This window comes from Myxine glutinosa, chromosome 1 (assembly GCF_964187855.1).
Source record: "Myxine glutinosa chromosome 1, kmMyxGlut1.1, whole genome shotgun sequence".
NCBI classification, from domain to species: Eukaryota; Metazoa; Chordata; class Myxini; order Myxiniformes; family Myxinidae; genus Myxine; species Myxine glutinosa.
The window spans coordinates 338795079-338807543 of NC_136261.1; the positions used below are offsets into that span (position 1 = coordinate 338795079).

General features: G+C 42.3%; 1 protein-coding gene across 5 annotated transcripts in view; it reads left to right on the forward strand.

Annotated features, from left to right (window-relative positions):
- Positions 1-12465, forward strand: part of GGCX (gamma-glutamyl carboxylase) — a 74881-nt gene that overhangs the window by 29574 nt on the left and 32842 nt on the right. For all 5 annotated transcript variants that reach the window (XM_078769820.1, XM_068097870.2, XM_078769821.1 and 2 more), the window contains exons 3-6: positions 608-763; positions 874-1039; positions 9480-9558; positions 12355-12461. In XM_078769820.1, the coding sequence (XP_078625946.1) occupies positions 608-763; positions 874-1039; positions 9480-9558; positions 12355-12461 (508 nt within the window). The remainder of the gene's footprint in view (positions 1-607; positions 764-873; positions 1040-9479; positions 9559-12354; positions 12462-12465) is intronic.

The window sequence follows — 12465 nt, forward strand, 5'->3', positions numbered from 1 at the left end:
CCGGATCTTGATCTGGATACTATGTATTTTTCAGTGATTCTTCACCATCGAGAGATAAGGCCAAAAACAATATACGTACTGTATAGCACAATATTTAAAAAAAGTTGTGGACGAATTCGGACGAAATTTGGTGGATGAGTTGGGTTGGTGACATTAACAAGCCAATTCAATTTTGATGAAGATCTGGATACGGATCCAGATACGAGTATCTTTTTTAATTTATTTTGTGATTCTTCACCATTGAGTGATGGGACTAACGACAATGGTATATTTCAAAAAGTTATGGACTATATATGAATAAACTTGGTGGATGAGTTGGTTTAGTGACGAGAACAAGCCGATTAGATTTTGGTTCAGGTCCAGATCCAGATCCGGCCTATCAGTGGGATACAAACCGTAAACCTGTTCAGTCTGGTGAAGGTATGTGCTCTACCAAGTGCCTTTCTAATTGCCATTGCAATATTTGATGTCAGTAAATTTAGGTCATCCTTTTTTATCTTCAATTTTCATACCGACTCGTTATTTTGCTGTTGTTTAAGTGATCATGTTGCTGTTAATTGTAGGCTGTTGTTGGAGTGGACTCAATGTTATTTATTCCGGTATGCAGGCCTTCTCATGGTCCTGGACATCCCACAAGAGCGTGGTTTGGCTAGTCTGGACAAGAAATACCCACTGCCCCCGATATGTCACTTTCCCCTCTTTCATGACTTCCAACCTCCACCCATCGATTTTCTCTACCTCACATACCTCCTCATGTTCATTGGTCAGTTTATTAAGAAAATTGATTTGGTGAATGAATCTTCTTATATTTTTTAATACAAAAAAGTATCTGAGTGCTGCACCATGTGAATGTTACCCCATGTTTTATACCAGGTGCAGTAGGTATATTGCTTGGTGCGTGCTTCCGTGTATCTGCATTGCTCTTCACTGTCACATACTGGTTCATCTTTACCCTCGACAAAACCACCTGGAACAACCACAGCTACTTGTATGGCATCTTTGGGCTATTGTTGTCCTTAACCAACAGCCACCATGCATGGTAACACAGAAGCTTTCTCTTGCCTTTTCTCTGTTTTTAGATCTAACTATTTCAAACCTATATAACCATTGTTTTTTTTATTATGGTTTGGTTTATAAAGATCTCAGTTTTATTTTATTTGTTTAAACCAGTCCAAACAAATGATGCATGAGTCAGTAAACTGAGTGTAGAATCTCTTGCCTCAAACAAACCTGACTTCTCCCCCAATTGATGGATTTCTGGTTTAAAAAAAAATTGGTCCATTATATGGGTCAAATTTTATTTCGGGTAATATTTTTATATATTTATTCTTATTATCCTATTTATTATTATTAGCCGGCGAAGCCGGTGTTGTGAATGAATGCATACGTATTATGTTGAAAAGCCAGATTTTGCTGGATCCCTTGAGAATTTCGAAGCTTTGACGCACCAAATCGCTCAATGCAGGCCGCCATCTTGCGGATGCGGAAGTATGCACAACAAATTGAAAAAAGTTCAATAGGAGTTTGTTTCACCCGTCTTTGTTTGATTCACAATCTTATGCACCTCTAATTTGTAATTAAAATACCTTAAGACCAACCTCGTTCCCCGGGCCCGCACGGGCCTGGTTATCTTCAACGAAAATCATCACCAAACACCGGAACCAATGAGATTCGAGCATTTGAAAAAATATTTCAAAAACCAAATCGCTCAATGGAGGCCGCCATCTTCCGGATGCGGAAGTATGCATAAAAAAATTGCGAAAAAGTTCAATAGGAGTTTGTTTCACACGTCTTTGTTTGATTCACAATCTTATGCACCTCTAATTTGTAATTAAAATACCTTAAGACCAACCTCGTTCCCCGGGCCCACACGGGCCCTGGTTATCTTCAACGAAAATCGTCACCAATTACCGGAACCAATGAGATTCGAGCATTTGAAAAAATATTTCAAAAAAGCTTTTTATCACATTTCGGACGCTGAAAACGGCGTCAAAAATTCTAAAATTGACGAAGAATTATTTTTTAGAAATCTCGCGGCGGTAGGGGTTGGTTTTTCACGGCTGGAAATATCCGAAGTTGAGACAGAATTCACCGAATTAATCAAGAAGGAAATTTTATAAATTTTAATCTCATCCAGAATGCAAATGGTGTCATTTTAAACTAGGTACGGTACCTACTACACCTACCTACTACCAACTACCTAACCTACTGATGCCATAGTGATGGGTAAAATAGTGGCAATGGGGCTTTGGCTTCGCCGGCTCATTGCGGCTTTGCAGTCGGGTACGAGTATTGTCATTATTACTATGGTTTAGACTTTAGAATGCACGAGACACAACACACGACTGTTGGGCAAGACAAACATCCACTGAGCTTGGAGGAAGTGATGTCATTTCCCGGGGCACTCTGGGTACCTGCAACCCCACAACAATAGCTCCGCTTTCCTCACCCCACTCAGTGGGGCATTTCCTATGAAGGAGGAAATTTCTCCTTCCCATGGATGGCTATAGGGATTGCCGGTGTTCTCATCCTTTTAAATGCTGAACATAAAGTCATTAAAAAAAGAATCGTTGGTTTGAACCGCCAACCTTCGAGACTTGGAGTGGATGCTTTAACCATTACACCATTTGATATTACACCACCAAATCTGGAAATTATCCCAAATGTTCGCTCCAAGTCCATACATTATTCAATAGCACCCTATATATTGGTGATCCCATGGTGCAGATTAGGGCTCAGCGATATTCATATTTTTGCTCGTCGATTGTCGTCCCTCCAAATATTGTTGATCTAGACATGTATCGACATTGTGTAATCACTTATCCTAAAGTAGTGTGATCACCTGGCAGCGATAGCTGGCGCTTGGGGGGTACACACTATTGATGTTTATGTAACCCGAATAATGATCCACTGCACAGTTGATGTGAACACTGTGGTGTGCGCTCATTGGAAGCAGTGTCTGTGTCATTGTCATACAAACCAACATCATAATGGGTATTTTTGAACATTAATTGCACTTTTGCAGAGTGGTGAAGAAGCCACTGTGGCTTCATCTACTGTATACTGTTTTTTTAAAGTAGCTGGATTTATCTGTCCAACCCTCTACCTGTCATGCTCTTTTCGCTGGGATGTCACGTTTGGCGTTACGTTTCGGACATCATTATGGCATTACGTCTGGTATTAAGCTCGGCCTCTATGGATGTGCTGACATCCAGCAATGTTTTCCTTGTTTATGGTGGAGATGAAATGCGCATCGACCACAATGGTGGGGGGAGAGGGGGGTAGTGGGGGAGGGGGATGAGTGTTGTGTTTGACTACAGTGTTTGTTGCTCTGAGGGCAGAATGTTTGTGAGTTGCCCTGGGGGCAGCCATTTTTGTTTGTGCACTGCACCATTTTTTTTCTCCAATACTCAGTCGAGGCTCGTGCAAGAACTAACACATAGAACATATAATTATTATTAATTATTACAATAAAGGGAACAATAAAGGGAAAGGGAACAATAAAGGGAGACATCTGCAAAGGACGAATAGATTCGATTTTGGTGAAAATCCGGATCCGGTTACTAGAATTTAAAAAGTGATTCTTCACCATTGAGAGCCGGAGCCAAAAACGATATATTGCACGATATCTCAAAAATTATGGACAGATTATAACAAAACTAGGTGGATGATTTGGTCAGTGACAAGAACAAGCCGATTCAATTTTGGTTAAGATCTGGATGCAGATCCGGCCTATCAGTGGGATACAAAACGTAAACTGTTCATCCTGGCAGAGGTATGTGCTCTCCCGAGTGCTGTTCTACTTATTCTTCATCGAAAGATTATATGAACACTATAGTCCAAGCCATTTAGCCCAAATATGTGGCCAGATAGGAAAAAACTGCAACACTACATATCAGTGCGAAATTGTATGCAGTAATATATACCAGATAACATATCAAAAGTCTAAAGCTCTAAAAATATGGGGTGTCTGTCAAAATCACTGGTACATGGACCCCCCTTTTCATCCTTTTGCGGTACGATTTGTTCACATTTTGCGATACATTCCGAGCACATGGTATATAATTATACTTTTAATATCAGGAATTACAGCATGTTACAGCCCCAGTACGGCCCGTACGGAACAAAAAAATAAGCACGTAAACAAAATTCCCAATTGCTAAATACTGATCACTGATATGCAAATACATGAATCACTTGTCATGACTGTTTCAGAATTATGGCACATTTTGTTGATTAAAATCACAAACTCATAATAAAATCACATATAGAGAAACTAATAATACTGACTCATAAAATACTGTCGGAAGTCAAGGATTCGCTTAAAAGTAAAAAAATGTCCACAATTAACTAATTCAGCTGCATGTAACAGTCTATAACAACAGTCCACTACCTAATCATCATTTTCCTCGTCATCGTCGTCGCTGAAACTGTCCAGGATGGAGTTGGTGCAGCCAGATCCACGGCACTGACCACAAGCAGGAGAACACTCCAAGTTGTTCTTGTGGCATGTACACCGTGCGGAACCACAATCGGTCGAACAGTTGCACCGGATAACATTCAACAAATCCTGAGGTGCTGGAGGGAGGTCGGTCATAACAGGAACAAGATTGCCGTCGCTCATTCTCCAGCCCCAATCCACTGGTTGTAGGCTGTTGTTTCCTTTCCACTGCTGTATTTGCAGATACACCCGTCTGCTGTGATATCTCGCTGCAGCAGATGTGGGCGGTAAGGTCTGTGGGAGTATCTTCGAAGTCTTGACTGTGACCTGTTCACAAAACCGCTTGTACCTGAGGGAATCCAAACTTTCATCAGGTTTACCCTTGTAGAGACACACGAGTGCTATCTCTCCTGCAGCCTCGACCACATCTGGTGATGCATCCTCAGCCAAGAACTGTTGGGATTGAGTTTGGAAGAGTGTGCTCATCATGAATTTCTTCAGTGACGCTCCTTTGCCAAGGCCGTACAGTCGAGACGTCGTGTCACATCCCAATACTGCGTGTATGAATAGGATGCTTTCACACACAGCTGCACCTAGCTGACGTTTCATGGACTTCACATTCCAGATGTGGTTTGGTTTTGTAGTGGATTTTGCCTGACTATACATAAACAAGTCGTGTGCTTCTAGGTTTGCGTAGAAGCAGAGTAGGACGATCAGATCTGTGTCTTCTCCTATAAGGGCTGTGTTCCTCATGTTCGCCGAACTGACTGCGGTCTGGACGATTAGCAGGTCAGCATCTTCCTGGGAATGATGGGTCTGGCATCCAGAAAGCCGGAGGTATCTGCTCAACATGTTGATGAAGTTCTGTTTGTTGTTGAGGTTTCCCAGGAAGATGTCTTTCTTCATGGTCAACTTCATGTCATCAGTGAAAGTCACTTCTGGTCCACCTCTACCTGCTGCTCGCCTCTGGTGGGTCATGTGCTTGGTTGATTGACCAAGATATCCATCAAATATTACGATGGCCTTTCCGTACTTTCTTGTAACATAGTCACAGTGGAGCATGCAGATCTCTCGATATGTTGGTGAACCACGTGGCCATGGTATACGGTGCAGCAGACTTCCACCATCCAAGACATACTGGATTTCGCTGATTGACTCTATGGTACCTGGTTCAAGTTTAGACCAGATAGCATCTCCGAGTACGGACTTCTGGGCTTCACGTAGCATCAGCTTTTAATCAAACAGCGCAGGTGGATGAGGGCATAACGCAGGTGGATGAGGGCATATCTTTGAGAATAGGACTCGGTATTTGAGTCAGCAAGATACTCGGCCATTTTGTCCACCAGATCAGAGATTGTGTTTTGTTCGTCGTCATTTTCCTCAAGGAATTCAGTCACCTTTATAAATGCCTGACATCTGTCATCCAGAGCAGGACGACCGCCTTCGTGTGGTGATTTGTATCGTCTACCCAATTTCTGTTTCTTCTGTACTGTTTCATTATGTACAAAATTCAGAGGGATCAGTTTCCCTGTCCGGAAATTTGAACTGCATACCTGGTGATACACGGCATCTGCCGCTGGAAGGTCACACACAATGAGCAGTCGAGCCCGAACAGTATCGGCCCATGCATCGTTCCTTGTTGAGCACTTTTGCAGAAGACTATCTTTACATTCTGTAAATGTGATAGAGTGGACATCTCCTTGTTGTTTCCTGTTATCAAAGTTCACCTTTGTACCACAGAAGAGGCAATCTGCTTTGAAGTTGAAGGCTTCCTCTGCTGATCGGAGCGATACACTTGGGCCTGGTCTGTGTGTATCTCTGATACTCTGTGCTGCCTTTATTGGATTGCAGTATACACGTCGGCATTCTTGATGAACAACTTGACCTGGAACAGTCTGTATTGGGTCACTGCGCTGGTCACTAACAACATTAATAGTCCGACTTCCCTTTTCACGAAGTGTCACTACTGGATTATCGTTGTTGGTGGATTCATTGCAGAACACACATGAATTGGCCGCCATTCTTCAGGGTTGGATTACCTGCAAATATAGAAAAGTTGAATATACTATTACTGTATGTTATTGCCAATAGACCTAAACATACTAAATACATGTCATTGATGGGATTAAAAACTAAGATATATATGGTTCACAAACAAATAATGATGTACCGTCGCTTGCTGTGGAGTGAGCAGTCTTTGTAAAACGGGGTGTGGTTAAATAAGACACTAAAACAGTAAAAATTTCACTTATATATACAATATTGTACAGTATGATATCCTTTATTTATTATATCGTGCTAGTGATTAGGTCCAGTGTATAAAATAAGCAATAGAAGTTCAGAGAGCGACAATAATCATAGCATGCGGCATATGTACGTCTTTTAACATGGGGCTAAATGGAGAAAACTTGATTGCATTATTTGAGAGTCACCCCATATTTTTAGACCTTTATACTTTTAGTATGTTATAAAGGTACCTTGAGGGTAATCAATACTAATGAGATCGGTAGTGTTGCAGTTTTTTCCCCGTCAAATGCTAAATGGCTTGGACTACTAGCTGAGGTACCCGGCTTCGCCCGGGTTGAATAAGAATAATACAAATATATGACGAAAAGAACATAGTATATTTTAGAGCAATATCACAGTACATTTCCTGCATGACGTTTTTTCAATTTTCAATTTCTCAAAACCTCTGGGTATACAACATTTCTGGTTTTCTTACTTGGTGCCAAGACATAAAGATTGCTTGGTTTTCCAACCCTCGAGCAGCCCACGTACAGCTGACCATGGGCAAACACTTGTTCTGTGAAGTTCAGGCCTACAACCTTCATTGATTGCCCCTGCGCCAGAAATATGTCTTGAAATATTCCTGAAATAAGTTGTTGACCTTTTGGCCTGTTAACCTCAAAAATAATTGGTGGTTTAATTCAGTGATCTGATATGCAAATCCTCTTCAAATTTCAAGTCAATTAGATGAAAATTGACGATTTTAGAAATTTGGCCCATATTGATATTTTCACCTTTAGACCTCAAAAATAATTGGTGGTTGAATTAGGTGACCCGATATGCAAATCCTATCGAAATTTCAAGTCAATTGGATGAAAATGTAGGATTTTAAAAACTTCACCTTAAGTTGTTGACCTTTGGCCTATGTTTACTTTTTGGCCATTGCTGACCTCAAAAAGAATTGGTGGTTCAATTTCATTGACCTGATATGCAAATCCTCTTCACATTTCAAGTCAATCAGATGAAAGTTGAGGATTTTAGAAATTTGAAATTGTTGTTGACTTTTGGCCTATGTTGCTCTTTTGGCCTCTGGTGATCTCAAAAATAGTTGTTGGTTGAATTAAGTTTGCTGATATGTAAATCCCATTCAAATTTCAAGTGAATCGGATGAAAATTGAGGATTTTAGAAACTAAAAAAAAAAGTGGTTGACCTTTGGCCTACGTTGACCTTTTGGTCTACGCCGATCTCAAAAATAGTTGGTGGTTTAATTCGTAAGCCGATATGTAAATCCTATTCAAAGTTCAAGTCAATAGGATGAAAATTAAGGATTTTAGAAACGATAAGGTAAATCTGATTAAAAGGTATGGAAAAGGTGGAAAAGTGGCGGTGATAGCGCATAGACCTTATCGCGAATCGGAACCACAATGCGTCATGGGATCGGAAAGGGGCAATAGCGCCGCCACAAACTACACCATGGAATTGCAGCTGGCCCGGTTTTTTAAACCATTGATATTAAAATAAAAAGTAGCCTATAACCACCAGGATTTTATGCTGATTCCGAATCTGTGTCTAAAACTTTTCTCCGGTGTGTAGTTCTTGAGTTATAAGCGGACATCCAGACAGACAGACAGACACTCCTCCTTTATATATAGAGATTAATATGTACATGGCACAAAGAAAATAGGTAATGTGGAAAGCGAACATTTGCACCTCTTGACCACCAATGTGGGTGCAATTGCACAAATTAATTATTCTGGTCCACAGCTGGCCTCAGGATGTCACAACATTACAAGAACCTGGTGTTGGTTTAACGGTTAAGGTGGCTGGCTTATAATCTTAGGGTCTTGAGTTTGAGCCCCTGTCAAGCCGTTACATAACACCAGGTGGGTTGACTCAGCCTGTCATCCTTCTGAGGTCCACAAAATGAGTGCCAGATGACTGGAAACAGGTGGCACTGCATCAGCGGCACAACCGCACTTCCAGCTATGATACGACAAGCAGCCACAGGCTGAATACAAAATGATGGTGAACATTACAAGTCTGAACAGTATTTTTCCAATTCTATAATTTTAGGGTTTTCCTGAGAGATACGACACCAGCAAATTTTACCATGTGACCCTCAAAACCATTAAAAAAAACAATGTAAGGAACTTGAATTGGGTTGGTGAGACAACATACCTATCTTTATGGCATGCATCACAGAGTATCTAAAAAATGCCATCACGGCAAACAATGTGAGGGAGAGTACAATGAAAACTTTGGGAATGTCTTCTATTTTCAGCAAGAGTGGCTTTTTAACTTTATCTACTTCAAGCTGGAGGTGAAGGTTTAAGAGTTCCCTTTTAGGAACTTCAATGCAGGGAGGCCATTAGGTACATCAAGCCTTCTGAAAGTTTGTCAACCTGTGGTCGTTTGACTCTGCTCTATCCTTTTTAAATGTGAACGTCAAGGACGGATGCTTGACCATTTTTGAATTCTTTGGGTTTAGGTGGTCGATCTGTTCGAACCGCCCACCTCCCAGACTCGAACCATTATGCCACTGAGTTTGGTTTAATGTAAGAATCACAACAGTTGCTGTCTAGTTTTCAGGAAGCAAAATGTAAAATGGGGATTTTTTTCCAATAGCCTCTGCCTTTTGGATCCCTTAAAAATTTGTCCAATCATGTTAAAACATCATATTCATGGAAACGGCGAAAGTGTTGCATGAGTACGTCATTTTTGCATATGCTTTTATGGGATATCGTTCAGATTCTTATTCATCAAAATGCAGTATTTCTTTCACTGCGTACTGCGTTTGTCTAATGCTGGCAGGTCTGTAGATGGACTGATAGTACGCGGAGGCAAGAGGGCCGATATTCCGCTCTGGAACTACACTGTCGTCCGTGCACAGGTTTGCTCTTCCCAATCAACTCACTCGTTCCTGCCCTCATCTTATTTCTGATGTTTTTATTTTCACTTTCCTTTGGAACCTATTTGTTTTTAAATCCATTCCTCATTATTCATTCACTAATTCCCATTTATTATACTGCCCCCTAAACTCCCTTCCACCTCTCCACCATCTCTTCAACACATGAGCCTTTCCTTTTTCCAAGCTCTGTCTCTGTCCTTTTCACCTTCACTCTATTTTGCCAAATCTACATTTTTTTTCTTTTTATAACGACTATGCGTGCCGACCTGTCACTTCCCTGATGGGTGTAATCAAAAGATAGTGTGTTGTAATTCACAAACATATTACATTTCTACCTGTGACTCTCAATGAGAATGTAAAATGAAGTATAACACTTGAAACTAGAACGGCACTCAGTAGAGGGCATACCTCTGCCTGGTTGGCCATATTACTCAATGGTGAAGAATCACTTAAAAATTTATACTGGCTGGATCCGGCAGTTACCCTGAAACAACTTGCCTTTGCCTCTTGGAAGGCTAATCCAACTGAAGGCAATCTCAGTTACTTCCACGAAGCTCGGAGCAAGTGTGTGTCTACCCTCAGGAGAGCCAGGAAACACTATCTCTCTACTCAAGACAGAACTCTCAAACCTGTCTCCCTCCTCCAAATCCTGGTGGCATCTGGTCAAATCTGTTTCTGGTGTTTGTTCCCCCTCCATTCCCTCCCTTACCTCAAACGGCTACACAGTTGACACCGCATGTGACAAAGCCGAATGTCTCAACTCTGTGTTTGCCTCAAAATCTTGTGTCCCAAACCCATCTCTCTCTGTACCCACCTTACCCAGTCAAACCCAGCTGCTCCTGGATTCTGTGTCCTTCTCTCCTGACAAGGTGAAGAAGTCTCTGTCAAACCTCGACTCTGATTCTGCAACTGGACCAGACGGTATCAGCCCACGGGTCCTAAAATCCTGCTCTGCCGCTTTATCTCACTCTCTCTCTGTTCTCTTCACCCTCTCTTTTGCTCAAGGTCATCTGCCATCAGTTTCGAAATCAGCAAACATCCTTTAGCATTGCTTCGGATATAAAATCCTTCCTCTTTCCAATGGCTTGATCTCTGATCATCAATTTGGTTTCAGACCAGGTCACTCTACTCTGGACATGCTGCTTCTGCTGTCTCAACAATGGATGGAGTTCCCCAATGCCAAAAAGGAATTCAGAGCTGTCTCCCTTGACATATCACGTACCTTCGATACGGTCTGGCACCCCGCTCTGCTCACCAAACTCTCCTCCTATGGTATCCATGGAAATCTTCAGGCATGGCTTGCAGACTTCCTCTCTGGTCGTAGTCAATGTGTGGTCCTGAATGGATTTCTCTCATCTCCCCTTCCTGTTCAGGCTGGAGTTCCCCAAGGCAGTGTTGTGGGCCCTGTGCTTTTTCTGGTCTTCATCAATGATCTCTCCGACTCCATGAAAAATCCTCTCTATCTCTTTGCTGATGACTCCACTCTCTGCCGCTCCATTCCTAATCCCTCAGATCGGCAGTCTGCAGCCTCCTCACTCTCTGCAGACCTGGACAAAATCACAGACTGGTCAAACAAGTGGAACATGTCTTTCAATCCTGACAAATCTCACACTCTTACTATGTCTCTCCAAAAAAACCGACTGGACAACCCTCCCATCTACTTTCTCAACAATCCTCTCCAAGAAGTTCTGTCACTCAAGCTTTTGGGTCTCACTATCTGCCATAATCTTTCCTGGGAAAACCACATTTTCAAGCTGGCCTCCAAAGCCAGTCGCCGACTGGGCATCCTCCGTCGTGCGAAGTCCTTCCTTGGCACACCTGAGCTCCTCACGACATGAAAATCTTTCATCGGCAGCTCAATGGAATACTGTTCTCCCCTCTGGGCTGGTGCCCCTGCCTCACACCTCGCTCGGCTTCACGCTGTTGAAACCAAAGCAATCAGAATCATTGGAATCTCCCGCGATGAAGCTAACTCTGACGGCTTTTCACTCACTCACCACAGGCAGGTTGGTGGTCTTTCTGTTTTCTACCGACTCCTATCCGGCCTAGGTCCCCCAGCTTTCTCTGGGCTCTGTCCCACAAATATTCCGACAGGTCGCATGAGATTCTGCCAGCAACCCTCTTCTGGTGAAATTGCCAAAATCAAGACTCTCTGTTCACCTTCACTCTTTCATTCCTCTTTACTCCCGCCTCTGGAACAAACTCCCTCACTCTCTTCAATCCCACTCATCCCTCCAGGTCTTTAAAACAGCTGTTCACCACCATCTCTTATCTTCCCCCCCATCAAAAACCTTGATCTTTTCTACCCCCGTTAATTCACGCCAGATCCACTTTTTTGAAATACCGACTTCTTTCCTGGAAGTCCTTGCAGTGTCCTTGTGTTTTATACCTCTCCCACCCCACCCCCTCCCCTTCTTCCCACGCCTCCTCCCCCCAAGCCCTCTCCCTCCCACAGATCTCCCGATGTCCCTGTTCTCTCCTGTTGTACTTGTGTGATTCCCTCTCTCTCCCCATCTTGTCTCCCGCTCCCTTTATTGTATGTTTTATGTGTCCAGTTTTTGTGTGTGATTAATGTTAGCTCTTACACGAGCCTCGATATTGTATACAAAAAAAAATAAAAAGGTTTTTCTCCCACCCTGCTAGCTCTAATTTCATCCTGCTGGCCCAATTTAGTTGCGTATGGTTTGTTGTTGTTGTTGTCATACTTGCTTCATTCCAAAACTGTCCCTGAAACGGATACAGAGCCATTGCCATTGTAACAAGTTTCTTTTGGAACAGGTGTTTATTGTCTATTTCATTGCTGGCCTAAAGAAGCTTGATTTTGATTGGCTGGCTGGATATTCCATGGGAAAACTTGGATCCCATTGGCTTTTTCAACCTTTCAGGTAT